The sequence below is a fragment of the Pinus tabuliformis genome, chromosome 3_1 (assembly GCF_031772625.1).
Source record: "Pinus tabuliformis cultivar Carrire ecotype Pingquan chromosome 3_1, CPIR1, whole genome shotgun sequence".
Classification (NCBI taxonomy): domain Eukaryota; kingdom Viridiplantae; phylum Streptophyta; class Pinopsida; order Pinales; family Pinaceae; genus Pinus; species Pinus tabuliformis.
The window spans coordinates 186,674,640-186,699,165 of record NC_142301.1 but is presented as its reverse complement, the minus strand read 5'-3'; the positions used below and the strand labels follow the sequence as shown (position 1 = coordinate 186,699,165).

At 34.6% G+C, this 24,526-nt stretch overlaps 2 protein-coding genes across 2 annotated transcripts; one reads left to right on the top strand and one right to left on the bottom strand.

The window, feature by feature from the left end:
* The first annotated feature begins 2,348 nt into the window (after nt 1-2,348).
* Nucleotides 2,349-4,916, top strand: LOC149186426 (putative receptor protein kinase ZmPK1). Its single transcript, XM_089409336.1, has one exon. The coding sequence runs from the start codon at nt 2,349-2,351 to the stop codon at nt 4,914-4,916; it is 2,568 nt and encodes an 855-aa protein (XP_089265462.1).
* Nucleotides 4,917-5,002: 86 nt separating this feature from the next.
* Nucleotides 5,003-23,965, bottom strand: LOC149186425 (repressor of RNA polymerase III transcription maf1-like). The gene is made up of 7 exons (XM_089409335.1): nt 23,856-23,965; nt 20,546-20,594; nt 20,238-20,311; nt 20,070-20,132; nt 18,360-18,447; nt 18,189-18,251; nt 5,003-5,089 (listed from the first exon to the last, which is right to left on the bottom strand). Exons 1-7 carry the CDS (start codon nt 23,963-23,965, stop codon nt 5,003-5,005), a joined length of 534 nt encoding a protein of 177 aa, XP_089265461.1.
* Between the last annotated feature and the right edge of the window lie 561 nt (nt 23,966-24,526).

The window sequence follows — 24,526 nt, the reverse complement described above, 5'->3', positions numbered from 1 at the left end:
AATTAGTGTTTATAATATTAGGTTTAATATTAGGGTTTACTATCGGGTTTAATATTAGGGTTTTTATCATAGGGATTTTAATATTTGGGTTTTAAATATTGGATTTATAATTTTGGGTTTAATACTTAGGTTTATAATATTTCATTTATATTATTAGGGCTCATAATATTAGGGTTTTTAATATCGAGTTTAATATTGGGTTTGAAATTAGGTTTTCTATTATTAGGTTTTATAATGTTAAGGTTTATAATATTTGGTTTAATATTATGGTTTAATATTGTGATGTTGGAATGATACTTAAATCTATCCAATGTCGCATTGTGACAAATATTGTCGTAATGTTACGTTACATTGCAATTAATTCAAGATCGCATTTTGGCGTTTCAAAATTAGGCTTTAATAATATGGTTTATAATATTACAATTTATAATATTAGGTTTAATATTTGGGTTTATAATATTGGGATTAATATTAGGTATTAAAATTGGGTTTATAAAATTATTTGTAATAATATTATGTTTAATAATAGAGTTAAATATTGGGTTTATAATATTCGGGTTTAGTATTGGATTTACAATATTGGGTTTTTTAAAAATTGGGTTTTGTAATATTGGTTTGAATATTAAGGTTCATAATATTGAGTTTATAATAATAGGGTTTTCAAAATTGGGTTTAATATTTGAGTTTATAATATTGGATTAAATATTGGGTTTATAATATTAGATTTAATATTAACATTTATAATATTTGGTTTAATAGCAAGGTTTATAATATTGGATTTATAATATTAGGGTTTTTAATATTGGGGTTTATAATATTATTGGTTTTTAATATTGGGTTTAATACTAAGGTTTAATGTTGGGTTTAAAATATTAGATTTAATATTGAGTGTATAATATTTGGTTTAATATTGTGACTTAGAAATAGTACAAAAATCTATTCAATGTCTCATTATCACAAATATTGTGGCAATACAATAATGTATTTGCCAATAATTGTCACAATGTTACATTACATAATAATAAATATTTACATTTACATTTTAAATAAAGTTTGTAGTAATAAGATTTAATCTTGGCTTAATGTTAAGCCATAAACTTTAAGAAAAAACCATATTTTACTAAACCATATTACTATAAATCATAATATATTCATCATTCGTTTGGGCGACCTTGGTCAACTACCTCTTGTTATCAACTCTGCAATAAATTAAAAAACCAAGGGCTTCTTTCCCTTTCCTCCCATTGTATTTCGATTTATTGAAGCTTTTTCTCATATCTTCTTCTTCGACTTTGAATTAATAAAGTCTTGATTGAATTATTGAAACTTTGAACAAAAGAGTATTATTTTGTTTCTCATTTCTTCTTCTTGGACTTTGAATTAATGAAGTTTTGATTAACAAAACGAGATCATTCCTGAGAAATTTCTACTTATTTCTGATTTCCTAGCGATCTTCGAGAGATAATAGTCTGAGGAGTCCTGGTTCTCCTGTTCGCTGACATTTCGGTCAAACTGGAGAGCATTCAAATATGTACAATTCCTGCTGATTTACTGTTCAAATCCTCCTTTGAATTATTGAAACTTTGAACAAAAGAGTATTATTTTGTTTCTCATTTCTTCTTCTTGGACTTTGAATTAATGAAGTTTTGATTAACAAAACGAGATCATTCCTGAGAAATTTCTACTTGTTTCTGATTTCCTAGCGATCTTCGAGAGATAATAGTCTGAGGAGTCCTGGTTCTCCTGTTCGCTGACATTTCGGTCAAACTGGAGAGCATTCAAATATGTACAATTCCTGTTGATTTACTGTTCAAATCCTCCGCTGACCAAATCATTAGAAATATTATAATTCTGAATTCATTGTTTTATATTCAGTGTTTATTTCAACCCATCTCAATCCATTATCTTGAACTCCTAAATTCACGTTCAGATTATATATAATTTCTAAAATATTCATAGATATTAAGTCCAATATTGTTACACAGAGGACGTGCTTCTTACTGTTTGCACGGCTTCTAGATGCAACTCCCTTGCATGGAAGAGTAATAGGACTTATGTTTCTTCTCACCTCGTTAACTGCTACTATGACTGATGATTTTTCTTCACGGAAATAATTCGGAACTCCACGCAGGTCTCTCTATATAATCGTTGAAAGTAAAGATCTGTTAAGGAATGAATTGAATTTATGTTGGATGGATGGATTGTACTTCTAACGCCCTGGACAGACTAAATTTGCATTGCATAGTAGTCGATGATATAGTTTAATTAGTATCATGCGCTGCAACATGGATCTCTGCCTCCGTCGGTTAAACAAACGACAAAGTTTGGGTTCTGGTAAGTTAAAAGCCATGGATACTACACCGCAGGTTTTCCTTACTATTTTTTTAATGCAGTTCTTCATTTTATTGCGTTGTGGAGAAGGACGGCAATTGAAGGAATTAGTTGTCTCCTCTACACGGCTGAAAAATCCCGGTTGGAGGCCTGGGGATAACACATATCTGGTTTCTCCAAATGGGAGATTCCGTGCCGGCTTCTATAATGTTTCTTCAAATAATTATGCTTTTGCTGTATGGTATGCCAACGATCCTCACAGAACCGTAGCATGGATTGCTAATAGGGACGATCTTGTAGGCTGCAATTCTTCCTTAACCCTAGAGAATGGAAAACTCACCTTGTCTGACTCTGATGCCCAACGGAGAATATCCACTATAGTATGGGGTACGCCGATCAACGCACCCAAAGGAAACGTTGTTGGAATGGGTCTCGTTTTGTTGGACTCGGGGAATTTGGTGTTTAATACAAGCACAGTGAACTATGTGTGGCAGAGCTTCGACTCTCCTACTTTTACTCTTCTTCCAACACAGAATTTCTCCCAGACAAGTAGATTGGTGTCCACAAAAAATGACAGCACCTTCGCCTCAGGTGTCTATATCTTCTTTGCCTCCCAGTCCAACGGTCAAACGCCCTCCTTGTATTACAACGAATCAGGATCAGATCAACCTGATTTATATTGGACTGATGCAGCATTTAGTCTGGGCGTTGACGGGTATCTAAGTTTAAACAAAGATGGGAATCTTACGAGTTCAAGCAACCCAAATATTTTGATGGCATCAGACAGTAGGGATCCAGCTGATCCCTTAAGAAGATTAACTTTAGACAACGATGGAAATCTCCGAATTTACAGCTGGAACGGGAAGTCATCTTCATCTTGGGAAGTAGTGTGGGAAGCAATACAAGAGCGTTGCCTAATTCACGGCACTTGTGGAGATAACGCTATCTGCAAGAACCCCAAATTGGACGACCGGACGGTCTGCGAATGTCCACCCGGTTTCGATCAAAGTAATACTGATCCTCCCAGCTGTCAGAGAACGGTTCAATTTCCACAGATTTTATGCAGTTCTAATGATCAGATCATTGCCAATTATCAATTTATCCCTTTGGTTTACGTTACTTTCACTGGGGACGGGATTCAGACAAACATTATGAGACTGGAACACTGCAAGTCGGCTTGTTTGAAAAACTGCACATGTCTGGGTTTTTCATACCAGTTGGACGGCAAAGGATACTGTTTCCTCTATTTTAGCAGATTGCTGAATGGATATTGGTCTCCAGGAACTCAAGCGCTCACGTACTTGAAGCTATCTGGAACAGAACACAATCGACTCTCAAATCCATACACGGGAATGCTCTCTGTCCAGGATAATATTTGCATCGCTGCTTTGAGTCTGCCGTTACCACCAAACGATTCCGACCATACAACGCGTGATGTTATAATAATTTGCTCCGTATTTGGCATCGAGCTTTTATGTGGAGTTCTGGCTTTCTGGGCATTTCTGATGCGGTACTCCAAACATAGAGACATAACTGGAATTTTCAGTTTGGATATTCTACTTAATCTTTCGAGCGGGGGCATAAAGAGATTCACATATGCAGAGCTGAAAGCTGCGACTAATAATTTCAGCAATGAAGTGGGCAAAGGAGGATTCGGGACGGTGTACAGAGGTGTTCTGCCCGACCAGAGACAGATTGCAGTGAAGAAGCTCAAGTGGGTATGTCAAGAAGAAGGCCAGTTCTGGGCAGAGGTGACAATTATAGGGAGAATCCATCATCTCAACCTTGTTCGTATGTGGGGTTTCTGCACAGAAGGTGAACACAGAATGCTTGTGTACGAGTACATACCCAACGGGTCATTAGACAAATATTTGTTCAATAATCAGAGCACGGCCCAAACAACTGGGTTGAATTGGAGCTCACGATATCGAATAGCAGTTGGAGTAGCGAGAGCCATAGCGTACCTGCACGAAGAGTGCTTGGAATGGGTTGTCCATCGTGATATCAAACCGGAGAACATATTGCTGGACGAGAGCTTTTGTCCCAAGATCTCTGACTTTGGCCTGGCAAAGCTGCTGGGTCGGGAGCGCAATCTGAGTGTGTCGAATATCAAAGGGACGCCTGGATATCTGGCACCAGAGTACTGGTTGCAGAAAAACGAACCTATAACTGCAAAAGTAGATGTATATAGCTTTGGGATTGTGCTTCTGCAGATTGTTAGCGGAAGGAAGAATATGTGCTTCAGTCAATCATCTGTGGAGGGCGTTGAATGCTTCTTTCCAAAGAAGGCTTTCGATTGGTTGGTTTTGGAGAGGAATGTGGAGGACGTGGTTGACAGAACTATTGTGAGTGGAGTAAGAAATGATGGCGTTCAGATGGAGGCAATAAGGAGAATGGTGAGGACAGCGTTTTGGTGTATTCAGAGCAGACCAGATGAAAGGCCTTCCATGGGAAAGGTTGCTAAAATGCTGCAAGGAACCCTCGACGTTCCGCAACCTCCAAAGCCCAATTTCTTTGTCAACTTCCTCCACGCCGATAGCAGCGAATATGGACATCCCTTGCCGCCGCCTCCTCCTATTATTTAATGTGCAAGCATTTACAGACTGTTATTTTATATGCAAACTCATTTGCCCGTTTCTATTATTCTGCAGAGATCCTCTAGGTCATGTAATCAGTAAGTAGTAAAATTACAAAATAACAACTTGTTGCTTGAATGAAGATAGAGAAGAACATCGTCTTTATTTCCAATGTAGTCATTCTGGTATTAATATTAATCAGTTTAGATTCATATTCAAGATTTACTAATTTGCTTAGATTTATATTCCAGATTTATTCACATTATTTAGACTGCAAAAGATTTGATGTGTCTAGAAATTTAGTTAAAAAACCTTGCAAGAGATTTGATGCTTCTGAAAATTTGATAGATTTATTTTGGTAGATTTACCGTGACGATGAATTTAAATTTATTAATTATAAATAATTTTATTTTTACTTTTAATGTTTTATTAATAATTATAATTATCATAATAATTTATTTTAATTTTATATTATTTATTTATCATATTCAAAATCCTGAGATTACAAATCTCTTTCCTGTCAATTTAAATGGAATTTTGGAAATTATGTATATGTATTTTGATTATTAACAAAACATTAAACTAAAAATTATATTATAATAAATTGACAAAAGTAACTACGACCAATTACTACAGAAAAACTTTTCTCAATTCATTAAAAATCACAAAAATTTTAATTCAGAAAATATCAGAGTTTGATTTTGGCTTAGAGACTCCTTATCGCCCACAGGGTCACAATAAAAAAACACCTGAAAATTTGATTCAGGAGAATAATATCAAGGAGTGAGAAAGTCCGGGAGTAGTAGTAACACATAACTTACCCTTCAAATCACAGAGAAACGTGGTTTGGAAGCGACTAGACGCGAAGAAAGGGAAACCCTCCTCCCTCTCCATCGTCCGACGGATCATCATGCTATGAATTACCTTGGAGAAGCACCGATAAATAGCACTGGAACCCTAGCCCGACATTAAACTATAAAAATTCTATAAAGAATCAATCAATGAGAGAAAACATAATGGGTCGAACCAGTAAAGCTGATTTAGTAGAAATGAGCGACTTTAATCCATAGTTGTCAAATTCTAGTTCGGACTTGAATCTGATAGGATGCTATATAAATTTACATTAAAATTTTTCAATTTGAAAAAAATTAAGAGTATATATATTAAACATTTAAATATGTGTTTTTTTTCCTATAACAAGAGTTGGTTGTTATTTTTTTCTTATTCATTTTGAAATTTAAATAATTTTTAATAATTTTAATCAATATAAACAATTTTAAAATTACGATTTACAAACCAAAACTACAACCATAGTGGTCTATTATCTCCAAAATCTCTCTTCTTTTCAAAACTCAAAACTTCCTTTCTTATTTTCAAATGTGATCTAAAATCTTTTGTATTTAATATTTATTTAAAAATTAAATATTCAAAACTCAAAACTTCGCTCCCTATTTTCAAATCTTATCTAAAATCTTTTGTATTTAATATTTATTTAAAAATAAATATTCAGTACTCAAAACTACATTCCTCCTTATTTTCAAATTTTATCTAGTAGTAATTGCACGAGACGCTGCAAAGGAAACAACGTAAGGCAATACCATATAACAATAATTAATACTTGTTTGACAACTCTTGACAGAGAGGAAATATCAACAAAAGGAGATAACCATGCTACAATGAAATCTTTCTACTACTTGCTTACAAATCATGAGACCTATGTTCAAGTTAAAGACCTTTTCTGATTATGCCAACATGAATGCCTCATAAATAAAGTAATAGATCTTGATTTGCTACCTTTGAAATCATAGGTTGTTAGTACAATTCCTCCATATTTCTTCTTGAAATGGGTGATTGTGCTCTAGATTTCCTTGGTGTGAGTTGGGATAAAAAATAAAACAAATAATTTTATCAATTACTTAAATAATAACAAATTTTAACATATTTCATAATAAAAATTTCCATGGAAACATGTTTTTTATGGCATTACAATTAAAATATACATGATGTGAGGGCATCCTTAAATCTCCAATACAAAATCCCAATAGTGTTAATCAAAAGAGTCTTAATCTGATAGGAAATGGAGAGACTCGAACTCTCGTCTCCTTAAAGAGAAACAATTTTCTAAACTGTGTGTCAAACTTTGACAATGCTTCTAATCTCCAAGAAAATGATATATACACGGGTTGGAAACTAGCCCAATAGGGTTACATTTGTAGAATTTCTTGCAAATTCTCTACAAATCTACCTCTGAGATCTATGTAGAAAATCTGACTGTAGAATAACTCGATAATGCAATATACGAAAGAAAAATACCATAATCTACTTCTACTATCAAACTTGTGGAAGTTTAAAGATCGAGCTGAATCAGAGCAAAACACATATAACCATGAGAAGAAGAATCAATGCAAATGAAACACAGAAAATACTCAGGGGAAAGCCTCAGCTAAAAACCCACTATCTGTATTATCATACAAGGTGGAAATATATCAGAATTACACAAAGCCTTAGCTCTCACAGCTAGCCAGCTCTCAGTACAATCCTCCTAGATGCTCACATGAAATCAAAGCTTCTCACAAGCCTTCTCCTCTGCCCTCCAAGCTCCTATTTCCTTGCGCAGTTTCTCTGGGTGATCCTCCTGTTACCAAGTGGAAGACTGATCACTCACACTGATCCTACACCCTGTAAGAACTACGCAATCCTCAAGGAACCTTATTCCTTTTGCATGCATGAGTTTCTTTTATAGGAGAAAACATGCAACTGATAGTACATTGTCCGTGTCTTTAATCTCAACTAGGTCTTTCTCAGATTAGACATGCATGATTTACTGATGAGAGAATCTTCAGTTATCTGGAGTACACTAGTTGGATGCATGCATGCATTAACTCACTGAACTCACAATTAGTTCCTCAAACAGTTTGGAACTAATTTAACTCGACTTAACTCAGTAAAATGAGTTAAATAATTACAACTCAAATATAACTGAATCTTATCTCCTTAATTAAGGGATAATCTCCTTAACTTAAGGGATAACTGTTGCATGGCTTCAGAAAGACTTCTAACTTAAATTTCTCCAACTAATTAACTCAATATGAATTAATTAATTATTTTTCAAGTAGGTGGTGAGACTAAATTATAATTTTAATTCACAATTTTAATTCAAGGACAAATTAAAATTGGAATACTCTGGATTCTATTTTTATCATTTCTTCTTGCTATTTTCAACACTCTCTCTCAACAAGAAAGGAATTCAACTCGATCCCGATCCTGATCCTTTGGAATGTTCTGCATGCAACACTTCTCTCTAGTGTTGTTGCTCCAGCAACTCCAAAAACAAAAAAACGTCCAACTTGAATCAGTATGATGCATCTGTCATCAAAGTCTCTGATTGCTATTGCCTTTGTCAACTGAAAACTTTGTGCTTCGGATGACTCTGCCTTTCTGCATTGTTGTCAATCCTTCTCTACACTCTTTCGTATCTGACTTCTCTAGCCTCTGTCACTTTGATCTTCAACTGCATCAATCTCACTGATTCCTCCCACTACTATGTACTTTGGGCTTCCGTAGCAAGGTACAATCCATGAGATAAAACCTCTCAATGGACCCTGCCTAATTTCAGCCTTCTTGGGACTATCACTTCACATCGCCCCACCTCACACCTAGAGTTATGGTTGCATGTGATCCCTTTGCCCACTTCTCCAATTGTGGCTCCTCCACAATTGTCTCAGACGTCTTCTGGGACTGCATGTTGAGAGGTAATTTACTCTCCCTCTTAACCACTAAGTCTCTAACATTTACCTTGCTCCTCAAGGCTTTGCATGCATCTTGAACCTCAAGAGAATACAGGTTCTTAACTCGTGAATCGATTTGTTTCACCTAGCTCGTGGTGATGTGTCTAAGGAAAACCTTTCCATTACTGAAGACGACATCGTAGCCTTTGTCCTCCAACATCGCAACTAATACCAAGTTCTTCTTCAGTCCAGGCACATACTTCACATCTATCAAGGTTATAGGAACTCCACGCTCCCTCTAGAAAGCAACCGTGCCCACTCCTGAAACACTAAACCTTTTGTCGTCACCCATCTCTATGCGCATCTTGAGGTCTTTCTCCTCCAAGGTACTAAATAAACTTTTATTGTCAGTCATGTGGAATGAGGCTCCACTGTCAAGATACCAACCACAACCCATCATCGATGACACCATGCATGCAATAAGGGTGAAGTCCATTTCAAACTTAGAGGCCAATGCATCACCTTCCGATCCTTCTGAGGATCCCTTCTTGGACTTCTTCGATGGGAAATTAGTCGCATAATGACGCATCTCGTGACAATTAAAGCATCTCACTTTAGACTTGTCAACCTTCTTCCCTCCATGAGAAGAATTCAATTCGAAATGGGACGCCTTCCCCTTCCCTTTCCTTGCCTTACTTGCTAAAGCCATATTTTCTTCACCATCCTCGGATGAAGGACCATATCGAGTGCTCCTGCTGATCTCCTCCTGCATGAGATCCGACCATAGTCGTTCCCAGTCTGGCAGTTTCTCCCTTCCATTCACAAAGTCCTGGTAGCTATTTCAGCTCTTTGGAAGGCTAAGGAGAGCGAGGCTCACCATATCATCATCAGCAGTAGTTATTCCCACACTGCTAAGCTCATCTCTGCAAGTGGTGAGCTTGTTCAAATATGTGGAAATAGTATCATCGTTCTCCATCTTGATTCTTCGAAGCTTATCCTTGAGTGCCAATTTCCTCTGGTCGCTACTGTTCTAGTAGAGGTCCTTCAATGTCTTCCACATTGAATATGGAGTATCCTTCCCATGGAGACTCGAGACAATATGGTCTCGAACTCCCTCAAGGATGATCTGTCTCGCCCTCGCCACACACTTCTTCCACTCAGCCAACTCTTGTGCATTAGTTGAACCTAGCTTTGGGATTTCTTGATCAATGAAATCCTTCAAGCTATTGTCTTCTAATACAGCCTCCATGCGATATTTCCATGCTATGTAATTCGAGCTACCTTCCAAGGCATACTCGAGTCTTAAGCCATAGAACACCATTGGCCAACCTTGAAGTATGATATGAATTCGATTTGCACCTGCAACCCCAAACTTCAAACTTTGAATTCTCTTCTCCGTATACTGTTCACAGCTCCGATAAACTTTGTGCTGATAAACTTAGCTCTGATACCATGTAGATTTTCCTGCAAATTCTCTACAAATCTACCTCTGAGATCTATGTAGAAAATCTTACTGTATATTAACTTGATAATGCAATATACCAAAGCAAAATACTATAATCTCCTTCTACTATCAAACTTGCGGAAGCTTAAAGATCGAGCTGAATCAGAGTAGAACACACATAACCATAAGAAGAAGAATCAATGCACATGAAATACAGAAAATACTCAGGGGAAAGCCTCAGCTAAAAACCCCACTATTTATATTATCATACAAGGTGGAAATACATCAGAATTACACAAAACCTTAGCTCTCACAGCTAGCCATCTCTCAGTACAATCCTCTTGGATGCTCACAGGCAATCAAAGCCTCTCAAAAGTCTTCTCCTCTACCCTCCAAGCTCCTATTTCCTTGCGCAGTTTCTCTGGGTGATCCTCCTGTTACTAAGTGGAAGACTGATCACTCACACTGATCCTACACCCTGTCAGAACTACACAATCCTCAAGGAACCTTATTCATTCTGCATGCATGAGTTTCCTTTATAGGAGAAAACATGCAACTGATAGTACACTGTCCCTATCTTTAATCTCAACTAGGTCTTTCTTAGAATAGACATGCATGAGTTACTAATGAGAGAATCTTCAGTTATCTAGAGTACACTAGTTGGATGAATGCATGCATTAACTGACTGAACTCACAATTATTTCCTCAAACAGTTTGGAGCTAATTTAACTAGACTTAACTCAGTAAACTGAGCTAACTAATTACAACTCAAATATAACTCAATCTTATCTCCTTAATTTAAGGGATAACTATTGCATGACTTCAGAAAAACTTCTAACTTGAATTTCTCCAACTAAATAACCCAAGATGAGTTAATTAATTATTTTTCAAGCAACTCGTGAGACTAAATTCAAATTTTAATTTAAGGACAAATTAAAATTGGAATATTCTAGATTCTATTTTTATCATTTCTTGTTGCTATTTTCAACAACATTGGCATTATCGAATTATCTTGTTACTTAGAAACCCTTGTAAAATGCAATAATTTAGACATTTAAAAAGACAATATAAACAAAGTACCTGAAGTAGGATATATGTGGTTCATAGTAAGAATGAGATGAATCAATATCCTCCTACTAAGGCAGAAAAATTGGCTACTTTCAGTTGTTAGAAATTCCACCTTGTAAACCAAGTTTTGTAACTAGAATGAAATTTAACTTAGAAAATTTATCATAAAATACCTTGTTGTACTACATAAAGGCCCATTGGAGAGGATGCACGCTCATCAAGAGATTGTGCAAGGTACTCCAGGACCTAGTAGACCAAAATTTACATTTCTTGGTAAAACATCGTGGCTAAAGGCTAGTGTTATAAAAGTTAAATTACTCCAAAAGAGTAGTCTTGTTGGGTCCCTATAATACTAGTGATTACCCCATTAATATTGTAGTTGCATCCCTTATTAATATTGTTGTGCCCCTATTATCCCCATATTGTTATTATTGTGCCCCATAGAATCCCTCTATTGTTATTTTTGTGGCTTTATATTATTATTGTTAGGTCGGCTGGGTTATATTGTGACTCCTTAGACTCCTATATATAGAAAGGAGGTTTTGTCATTTGAATCATCCAAGAATTGTTCATTTATGTAATGTAAAGGAAGTTTCTCCCTCGAAGAGGCTAAATTCTAAGGCGTTGATCTATCTTTCCTATCATTTCTTGAGCTGGTTTCATAACATTTGGTATCAGAGCTTTGGATTCTAGGGTTTCGCTGCTCCAAATAGGTCATCGTTGCATTTTCGCTATAACTTTTTTTCTACGACGTTTCAGAAGCTAAAAAAAAACCCATTTGAGAAGAAATCGCGCTAAATATCAGGTCCGAATTTCAGAGCTGTTTGTGGTATATTTGCGGAGATATGATCTGAGGAAGTTGGTCTTCTTGCAGACTCCTGAATTTCATTCCAAACAGGTGACCTGGGGAAAATCGTCATAACTTTCTCCCTGAGCATCTGATTGAAATTTCGTAAGAAGTTACAGAAAGAGGACGGACTTTAGTTTCTTGTATATATTTTTCAGAACCAAAGGTCGAAACAGTGACTCGTGTCACATCGTACAAGTTCGCTCTACTGAACTAATCTATAATCAGGTCACTGTGGGAGATTTTGCATAACTCTTCCTTGGAGAATCCAATTTGGATCAGAGTGGTGGCATTGGAAGGAGGGCACAGAGGGCTACTACAAGTTGCAATTTCAGAACTGGATGATCTGAAAGTACAGAGATACATCACATGCAATATCGAGCTCCTACAAAGTGAAAAAAAGTGTGTAGATTCTTTTAAATTTTTGCTTAAGATTGGTTTGAGAATTTATTTTGAAGGAATTCAAAGGGCATAGTAGAGCATTATTATCGGTAACAGATGCCCCGAGGAAATAAAATGCAAACACCTAGTAAGCAACCTGAAAGCCCTAGCATGACTCATGAAGAAAAGGAAGAAATGCTACATGATATATCAAAATTACAAGAACAAGTGCAACAAATGTCACGCTCACAAAAGCTAACAGAAGCTAAGATAAAGGGCATGGAAGCTAAGATGGACGATTTGAAGATAGATTTGAAGACAAATTTGAAGAGAGACATGGCAGATTTGAAGACAGATTTAACAAATTTTCTACAAGAAATACTTACTAATGGTGAAAAGGTTGTAAAGGAAACTCATGATGCGAACAAAACAAATGTTAATCATGATTTCATAGACTCCAATGTGGCATCGAAGACCCACCATATTCCAAAAATCGATATGAGGAAGTTTGATGGCAAGGATCCCTCAACATGGATATTACAGATGGAGCAATTTTTCGATCTCAATAATGTGCAAAACACACAAAAGGTACGTATTGCAACTTTATATTTGGAACCAAATCAGTTTGTATGGTATCAATGGCTTTGCTCTAGTAAACAAATTATCCCTTGGGCAATTTTTATGGAAGAATTGACAGCACATTATGAGGATACAAAAAGCAACACTTTTTTTAGCCAATTGATAAATCTCAAACAAAAGGGTTCAATAATGGAGCACATTAAGGAGTTCCAAAAATTGAACATAAGGGTAAAAAATATTCCAGAGGAGCATAGGATTGATGTGTTCATAGGGTCTTTAAAAGATAGTATCCAACATGATGTTTTCCTTTGGGAACCTGATTCATTAGAGAAGGCATTCAGGTTAGCAAGAAAAATAGAAAGCAAAATTATGGCAACCAGGAAGCATACCACTCACAACTATAAAGATGGAAGTGTTGTTGCCCCTAGTCTTCTACAACCTATAAGGTTGACACCACAACAATTGGAAGAAAAAAGAGCAAAAGGGCTTTGTTACAGTTGTGATAGCAAATACACTAAAGGTCATAAGTGTGCTGAGAAGAAATTATTCTACATAGGTTGCAAAGAGGAAGAAGAAAAGGAGCAAGAAAGGTCAAAAGAAGAGAATATACTCCAGGAACAAAGCCTAGATAAAGAAGAAATGAATCCGACCATATATTATAATGCAATGGCTGGAATTACCACTCCTCAAACCATCAAGATAGAAGGACAAATCAAGAAGAAAAAGGTAATAGTGTTGATTGATTGAGGAAGTACCCACAATTTTATTGATTGTAAGGTAGCAAAAGAATTGAATTGCTTCTTATATCTAGCACCAGAGTGTCAAGTGATGGTTGCAAATGGAGGAACAATAAATTGCTCTGGAAAGTGCCATAATATCAAGCTATCGATGGGAGAATATGTATTGACTAGCCCAATGCTTTCCATTCCAATGGGAGGTGCTGATGTTGTACTAGGAGTCTAATGGCTACAATCCTTGGGTACAATAGCTTTTAATTTTCAAGAAATTTTCATGAAATTTTCTGTGGAAGGAAAGGAAGTTGAATTAAGGGGTATTGCAGGGAAACCAGGAAAGATAATTAGCTCTAACGGTATGAAAAAGCTTCTAAGAAGGGAACAAAAGGGTGTAATTGCACAATTATGTTCGCTAGATGTTTCCACATTGGAATCATCTATTTCTCCAGATCTCCAAAAACTCTTGAACAATCATTCCAAGGTATTTGAGACTCCCAAAGGTCTCCCACCTATTCGTGATCATGATCATGCTATTCATCTGATTCCAGGAAGTGTTCCTCCAAACATCAGGCCATACAGATATCCCTATGCCCAAAAGTGTGAAATTGAACGTATGGTTGCAGAAATGCTAGAGGCTGGTATAATTCAACCGAGTCAAAGTTCTTTCTCTGCTCTAGTAGTATTAGTGCACAAGAAGGATGGATCATGGCGCATGTGTCTGGATTATAGGGAGCTCAACAAGCTCACTATTAAAGATAAGTTTCCGATTCCTGTCATTGATGAGTTACTGGATCAATTGCATGGATCAATTTACTTCACCAAGTTGGATCTTCATTTAGGATATCATCAAATCAGAATGAAGACTGAACACATTCCGAAAACAGCATTTAGAACTCATGAGGATCATTATGAATTCTTGGTCATGCCTTTTGGCCTTACCAATGCACCTTCAACATTTCAAGGTTTGATGAATTCCATTTTCAAACCATTCCTTTGAAAATTTGTGTTAGTATTTTTTGATGATATACTAATCTACAGCAAGTCTTGGAAGGATCATGTTGAACATGTTGACAGGGTGCTACAACTATTGGAGGAGAAACAATTATATGCAAAAAGATCCAAACGTTTCTTTGGAGTACAAGAGGTGGAATATCTGGGTCATATTGTATCTCATGAAGGAGTTAAGGTAGACCCTAGCAAAATTAAAGCCATTAAGGAATGGAAAATCCCCACATTCATAAAGCATCTGTGAGGATTTCTTGGGTTGACAGGGTATTATCACAAGTTTGTTAAGAATTATGGGAGAATAGCAGCACCTCTAACAACATTATTGAAGAAAGATGCATTTTCATGGACTCCAGAAGCAACAAAGGCCTTCGAACATCTTAAAGAGGCAATGTGCCAAGCACCGGTCTTAGCTACACCAGACTTCACAAAAACCTTTATTATGGAATGTGATACTTCAGGAAATGGAATTGGTGTTGTTTTAATGCAAGATGAAAGACCCATTGCTTTTGAAAGTCGTCCAATAAAGAGAAAGTTTTTACACAAAGCTATTTATGAGAAGGAAATGTTGGCAATACTCCATGCACTTAAGAAATGGCGACCCTACCTAATGGGAAGACACTTCAAGGTAAAAACAGATCATGATAACCTTAAATACTTTTTAGAACAAAGATTATCCTCTGAAGAGCAACAAAAGTGGGTCACAAAGATGTTGGGTTATGACTTTGAAATCATCTATAAAAAAGGGAAGCAAAATGTGGTGGCAGATGCACTCTGAAGAAAGGATGAGGACGTGGAAGCATTGTTGTGCACCATTTCTATTATCCAACCAGATTGGATAAACGAAGCAAGGGAGGAATGGAAGAATGACGAAGAAGTGTGGGCACTTATTCGAAAGTTACAACAAGATTCCAGTACATCTGATACATTTAGCTGGAAAAATGATTCTTTATGGTACAAAGATCGCTTATACCTCTATAAGAATTCCCAACTAAAACAAAATATTCTTATGGAATTGCACACTTCTCCCTTAGGAGGGCACTCAGGATTTTTAAAAACTTACCACAGGGTTAAGAAGGAATTTTTTTGGGATGGCCTTAAATCAGATATTCAAAAGTTTGTGGAGGAATGTTTGGTTTTCCAACAAAATAAAGTTGAAACAATTAAGACCCCGGGTCTATTACATCCTTTATCCATTCCAAGCCAACGTTGGGAGGAGGTTTCAATGGATTTTATCACAGGTTTACCCAAGTCTAAGGGAAAGAGTGTCATCATGGTGGTAGTTGACAGACTTACCAAGTATGCACACTTTTGTGAATTATCACATCCATTTAAAGCCAGTACAGTATCTACTGCATTTATGGAAACAATTCAAAAGCTACATGGAAACCCAAAGATTATTGTAAGTGACAGAGATCCCATTTTCACTGGAAATTTTTGGATAGAATTATTTTCTTGTCTTGGTACTCAGTTAGCTTATAGCTCATCTTATCATCCTCAATCTGATGGGCAAAACTGAGATAGTAAACAAATGTTTGGAAGGATATCTTTGTTGTTTTGTATCTGATAAACAGACACAATGGGTCAAATGGTTGCCTCTGGCTGAATGGTGGTATAACACTTCCTTCCATACAGCAACAAAAATGACCCCATTTATGGCACTTTATGGATATCAGCCACCATCCATCACATCATATTTAAGAGAAAATTCTAAGGTTCAAGCAGTGGAACATCACATCGAACATCAACAACAAGCCCTCCAACTCTTAAAGGATAACCTCGTGTTGGCACAGAATAGAATGAAACAACAGGCAGATCAACATCATAGCCAAAGAAGTTTTGATGTAGGTGATTGGGTATTCCTACGGCTACAACCATATAAACAAATGTCCCTCAAGCAAGCTAAGAAGGATAATAAATTATCACCAAAGTATTATGGTCCGTACAAGGTGTTGCAAAAGATTGGTACTATGGCATACAAATTGGAGCTTCCTACAGCTTCTCGATTGCACCCAGTTTTCCATGTTTCATGTTTAAAGAAGGTTATAGGAAACAAGCTCCCAGTTCACACAATATTGCCAGAACTTGACGAGGAAGGAAAAAATATATTGGAACCAAAAGAAGTCACAGAAACAAGAACTCGACAGCTACGAAATCAATCAATTTCGGAGTATCTTATCAAGTGGAAGAACTTATCCACTGAAGATTCCACATGGGAGGATGAGAATTTTATATAGAAGCATCTAGAACTACTCAAGCGTTGAGGACAACACTTTTTTGAAGGAGAGGGGCATGTTGGGTCCCTATAATACTAGTGATTACCCCATTAATATTGTAGTTGCATCCCTTATTAATATTTTTGTGCCCCTATTATCCCCATATTGTTATTACTGTGCCCCATAGAATCCCTCTATTGTTATTTTTGTGGCTTTATATTATTATTGTTAGGTCGGCTGGGTTATATTGTGACTCCTTAAACTCCTATATATAGAAAGGAGGTTTTGTCATTTTAATCATCCAAGAATTGTTCATTTATGTAATGTAAAGGAGGTTGCCCCCTCGAATTGGCTGAATTCTAAGGCATTGATCTATCTTTTCTATCTTTTCTTGAGTTGGTTTCATAACAAGTCTAACATCCATAATATTAATAATATCTATGTCTATAACCTATCATATTGCTTTCTAAAGCTACCCTTGCTTTGATAAGTCTGTAACCTAGGATAATGGATAACATTGGACATCATAATGAACACAAATAGGTTCATGATAACATGAACTTATAAAATTTAGTCAAACTATAGTGCATAATAATGAATTGATACCAAATCACAACAAGAATAACAAACAACTTGTTGCTCCAAGCTATGAGAGAGCTTCCTATCTACCCCAACAAGATTTCCTATAAAACAATTAGGCAAGTACAATGCTCATACACCAGAACACAAAGATGGAAAATAAAATTCCATGAGATATATATTAAATTTTAAGAGAATGATTTTATGCTTGAAATATTCCAAGGATTCATAATGAGTTAGTTATTTTGGTTATGATTATAATTTATTATGTATAAAGGCAGTTTACATTCATTAAAAAATTGAACTAACTTGCAATTTCATCCATTAATTTGTGTGTCAAATCATTATCTCAAAAGAAATTTTCATGTCTTTTTTATAAAAGGTCATTCAAACAAATCAAATGCAAAGGCACTTGACCATTAATTAGCATGTCAATAAAAAGTTGACAAGTAACAGTATTAACATTCTACTTCTTGCCATTAAACCAAAGGATTCACAAAAAACTCTAAAGTTGCTAGCCTGACTACACCATCTACAACCTTTATATACATGACTGAGTTGCTCCCAGTGTTGTACATGGTTGCATTGGGTTCGGACTTGAATACAGAGTGGACATGGCATGGAAAGGGTGAAAAGTTTTTAATAGGTGCAATGTAGATCAATTTTCCTTTGTACAACAAGTCTTCAGGTACAAGTGTACCTCATTTACAACTTTCCAAATGCAATGTAGAAGGTTATCACTGCCATTTTCTACAAACCACGCCTGCAATTCATGCAATAAAAACAAATACAATTAAGTTACTCGAACAAAATGTCCAATACATGTAGAAAACAAAAACAAAAAAATAAGTCTACATGTGAATTTTTGTACCTTCCCTACTTCAAGCAAATAATTTTCAATTTTCTGCTTCACATTGTTCAATCCACACTTTTTGGAAAATTTATGAGCTTGTACCATGCTGCATGGGGGAAACAAATTAAAAGGAACAAAGAAAAAAGTGAATATACATGGAACCTTTGTTTTACAACACTCTAAGTTAGAAATTTGAACCCTGAATAGTTTTAGAAACACAGTTTTCCATCCAACACCGATGAGGTAACCTCTCTTTCAAATCCCAACAATGTTAATAAAAAGAGTCTTAATCTGATAGGAAATGGAGAGACTAAAACTCTTGGCTCCTTAAAGAGAAATGGTTTTCTAAACTGTTTTTCAACCTTTGACACCACTTCCAATCTCGAAGAAAAGGATATATACACGGGTTTCCAACTATCCCAACAAGCTTACATTGGCATTACCCAAGTATTCTTTCCTGCTTAACAACCCTTGTAAAATAAAATAATTCAAACATTTAAAAAGAAAATATAAACGAAGTACCTGAAGTCATAATTAGGATATGTGTGGTTCATAGTAAGAATGAGATAAATCAATTTCCTCTGGCTGAGGCAAAAAATTGGTTACGTTAGTTGTTAGAACTTCGAGATTATTAACCAAGGTCTCTAACCAACATGAAATTTAACTTAGAAAAATTATCACAAAATACCTTGTTGTACTACATAAAGGCCCCATTGGAGAGGATGAACACTCATCAGGAGATTGTGCAAGGTACTTTAGGACCTAACAGACCAAAATTTACATTTCTTGGTAAAACATCATGGCCAAAGACTTTTTAGAGTGTTAAAGTCAAATTACTCCAAAAGAGGTCTATAACCTATCATATTGCTTTCTAAAGCTACCCTAAGTCTGTAAAACCTAGGATAATTGATAACACTGGATATCATAATGAACACAAATAGGTTCATGATAACATGAACTTATAAAATTTAGTCAAACTATAGTGCATAATAACGAATTGATACCAAATCATAATAAGAATAACAAACAACTTACTTGTTGCTCCAAGCTATGAGAGAACTTCCTATCTACCCCAACAAGCTTTCCTATAAAGCTTCCTATCTACCCCAACAAGTTTTCCTATAAAATAATTACGCAATGCTCATACACCACGAGGATGGAAAATAAAACTCCATGAGATATATATTAAATTTTAAGAGAATGCTTTTATGCTTGAAATGTTCCAAGGAGTCACAATTTGTTAGATGTTTTGGTTATGATTATTATGTATAAAGGAAATTTACATGCATTAAAAAAATGAACTAACTTGCAATTTCATCCATTAATATGTGTCAATCATAAGTTCGCCATAGTTATAACCAGGGGTTAGCTCAACTAGTTGTTGTTGTCATCAATGTCATGTTTTTTATGGCATTACAGTTAAAATATACATGATGTGAGGGCATCCTTAAATATCCAATACAAAATCCCAACAGTGTTAACCAAAAAAGTCTCAATCTAATAGGAAATGGAGAGACTCAAACTCATGTCTCCTTAGAGAAAAGGAATTTTCTAAACCATCTGTCAAACTTTGACAACACTTATAATCTCCAAGAAAATGATATATACATGGGTTGGCAGCTAGCCCAACAGGCTTACATTGGCATTACCCAATTATCCTTTGTTTCTTAGAAACCCTTGTAAAATGCAAGAATTCAGACATTTAAAAAGACAATATAAACAAAGTACCTAAATTCATAATCATGATATATGTGGTTCATAGTAAGAATGAGATGAATCAATGTCCTCCTACTAAGGCAGAAAAATTGGCTACTGTCAGTTGTTAGAAATTCCACCTTGTAAACCAAGTTCTATAACTAGAATGAAATTTAACTCAGAAAAATTATCATAAAATACCTTGTTGTACTACATAAAGGCCCCATTGGAGAGGATGCATGCTCATCAAGAGATTGTGTAAGGTACTCTAAGACCTAGCAAGCCAAAATTTTCATTTCTTGGTAAAAAACTGTGGCAAAATACTATTCAAAGTGTTAAACTCAAATTACTCCAACAGAGGTCTATAAAACCGAGGATAATTGATAACAATGGATATCAAAATGAACACAAATAGGTTCATGATAACATGAACTTATAAAATCCACTGAAACTATAGTGCATAATAATGAATTGGTACCAAATCATAATAAGAATAGAAAACAACTTACTTGTGGCTCCAAGCTACGAGAGAACTTCCTATCTACCCCAACAAGTTTTCTATAAATAATTACATAATGCTCTTATAGCACGAGGATGGAAAATAAAACTCCATGAGATATATATTAAATTTTAAGAGAATGCTTTTATGCTTGAAATTTTCCAAGGAGTCACAATTTGTTAGGTGTTTTGGTTATGATTATTATGTATAAAGGCAATTTACATGTATTCAAAAAATGAACTAACTTGCAATTTCATCTATTAATATGTGTCAATCATAATTTCACCATGGTTATAAACAAGGGTTAGCTCAATCAGTTGTTTTTGTCATCAATGTGAGCTAAACTAGTTGTTATTTTCACTCGCATTTGGCCAATTCACTATTGGGTAGAGAATGCCCTTGGTTCTCTACTAGGGGCACACCAGCTTACTGAAGGTGCAATAAGGATTCCATCCACCTATGCGATAAGAGGTTTTCCTTAGAGCCAAATAATTTATTAAACATACCTCAAAACAAAATAAAAAAAATAATAGAGTTGTGATTGAATTTTTGTAAATCTTCAATACCTATAAAATGATTCTAATGGATTATAATTGATCATATTCTATAAAATGCTTCATTTGAAACAACACACAATGCAAGCCTTGAGATAAAGGTACATGTTTCATTTGAGACAACACGCAATGCAAGCCCTAAGATAAAGGTACTAGGGTCTCTGAAATGCATTCGTCGAATTATATCCTTTAAAAATATATAAAAAATAAAATTATAAAGACTTTTAAATATAATTTAAAAATATAAATTTAAAGTGAAAGAAATAATATTCTTTACTATTTCCTATATATTCATTTTTAGATTTCTCAAATTTCCCTTATAATTAGTTGTCTTTTAGGAAAATGAGATGTTTAATAATATGAGAATGTTAAATGAAATTTAAAATGTAGATGTGACTATGTTGAATGTTTATTTGGTGTTTTTTATTCTTATTTACAATGAAAATTTTGATTAATCAATATGAAACATGCTAAATAAATATGAGATTTTGCAGATATCTTTTCATTTCTTAAAATTAACTAGGTTGATTCAAGAAGTGTTGAAATAATGCTAAGAGTAGGGAACATAGCCTTAGTAATTTTCCTCTTTAGAATCCTAGCAATATGATAATGCTAAGAGTAAGGAACATAGCCTTAGTACTTTTCCTCTTTATAATCCTAGCAATATGATAATGCTAAGAGTAGGGAACATAGCCTTAATTCTTTTCCTCTTTAAAATCATAGCAATATGTGGTTCCTTGAGTATAAGGAAGGCCGCCTTTTTAGGATGTTTATTGGTTTTTATTATTTTTATTCTTTATAAGATGTCGCATCCTATGAAAACCTTATCAATCTACTTATATTCGTAGCCAATATCTTTAAAAAAATTCCAATATGTTTGTTTTGTTTCACAATATGATTATTATTAAATATTTTTTAAACACTTAATATAAGCATATTAATGATGATAAGTTTAAGTGATTGTGCTTTTTTATATTTGTATAGAATTGACAAATAACATGTAAAAATCATATTATTGATATACATGATGCGTAATTCAATTAACTGTAATGTTAGGATATTCTGACACATAGGAAATAGTTAAATATAACTTGGTTTAGTGTAGAGTTAGGTAAAATGTGTTTATTTACTATGTACTTTTGTAACTTACAATGTCACAATATGTTCTAGACATGAAGTGATTTGATGATTCATTCTCTCCTCAGTATTACCGACACTTGATCTGTGGCTTAACACCTGATTGGTCCATGATCTCTATTTTAAGAGTATGGAGGGCCATTTTTAAGGTGACGTTCATGAGAGAAGGTTATGTAAACTTTCTTTCTTTTACATTAATAAATTGCCTGAAGTCACCACTTTGGCTCTGGCCATGGAATGTTTCCCTCTTTCAGGGTTTTAACAAAGTCAAGAACACTGGTGTATTGATCTGTGATATTTTTGTGAGCAGTCTCCTATGGTGTTCTATCTCACGAACTTACCCTGTAAATTCCTAATAAAAAAAAATTACTATCAGTTACAAATACCATAATTTTATATCTATTTTATATAAAGAAAAAATAAAATAATTTAAATATTTCTTTTTCATATATATATAATTTAAGGTATGGTAGAGGTTTTTAATTCTTTCAATGTTTAATACATAATTGCCATCGGTCTACTTATATTTGTAGCCAATATCTTTAAAAACATTTTCAATATATGTTTTTTTTTATTCACAATATGATTATTATTAAATATTTTTTAAACACTTAATATAAACATATTAATGATTATAAGTTTAAGTGATTGCTCTCTTCTATATTTTGTATACAATTGACAAACGACATGTAAAAATAATATTATTAATATTACTTGATGTGTAATTCAATTGACATGTAACATATGAAAAAAGAGATTACTATGAGTTATACATAACATAGTTTTATATCAATTTTATATAGAAACAAAATAAAATAATTTAAATATTTTTTTCGAATATTATATATATAGATATTTCTTTCTTTCTTCTTAATTTAAAGTATGATAGAGATTTTTAATTCTTTCAATATTTAATACATATTGCCATGTATTATTTTAAAAAGTATTCTATAACAAAATAATTGAATATATATATATATATATATATATATATAAACATTTTTTACCTTAATTTTAAATTTACCAGCAAAAAAAATAAATAAAAAAAAAAAAAAAAAAAAAAAAAAAAAAAAAAAAATGAAAAAAAAAAAAAAAAAACATAATCTTTTAAGATATAAACTTTTATTTAAATTTTGGATGGAAAAAAAAATACATTTTAAAAATTTTGATTCCTTGAAATAATTAATAAAATAAATCTAAAATTATAATAAGCCTACCTTCTTAATAATAATAATACGATAACTTTCAAATACTAAATGACATCTCTATTGTAAATGCCATCCAAATTATAAAGAAAACTAGTCAAAATCTAAATACTAAATGACATTTCTATTGTAAATGCCATCAAAATTATAAAGAAAACTCGTCAAAATCTAAAATACAATATCAATATATCCTTAAAAAAAATACAATGCTAGAAAAGTTTGAAGCAGTAACAATCACAAAATTGATGGCTATGTTTTTCATGTCAACGCCAAAATATATAGAACATTTTAAAATAATGCAATATAATGTGGACTTTCAGAGTATACAATTATTGCCGGCTGAAGCCTCCTACTCAATCCCTAAATATAGAACATTTTAAAATAATGCAATATAATGTGCACTTTCAGAGTAGATAACTATTGCCTGCTGAATATTTTCCCATAAAACCTATTGTTAACAAAAATCCGGAAGGAGAGCTCTGGAGCCCGCGGAGAGCGCGCCTGCGATGAGAGCAAACCAAAGCTCGCCACCATGACAACCTACTACTCAGATTGCCTAGTTGATGGACGAACCAGCTCTCGCTGACCGCCATAGCCCGCCAAGTCTATGTCTCCACGTTCTCCAGTCCATCCTCGACACGTTTCGGCTTCCTCCTCTTGACAACCTTCTCTCCAGAATCCTTGCTACCTAGCCTTTTCGACTGGCCATCTGGATCTTTATGGAGCCTCATCGTCGTCAGGCCTTAACCCATTCATAAGCTCTCCGTCCCCATTCTGCGCGCGGCTTTTCCTTTTGGCTTTCCACAGTCCTCCGTCCCCATCTGTGCGCGACTTTCCTTTTCGGCTTTTCTCAGTCCTTTTTTCCTTTCTGGAACAGTCTCTCGCATGCTAATAATCTATAGGTTGCTACTTATGGATTTATTCCATGCAGACACGCCTGAGTCGGGACAAAACGGTTTTGCTGCTCGTGCGCAATCACAGGCGCTCTCGTCCGTGGGCTTCATCTCTGTAACAGGTCAGTCTTTCGCCTTTTAGTGCAAATGCTCTCTTTCCTTTTATAGAATTTATAAGATTTATGTTATGAATCTCTGCTAA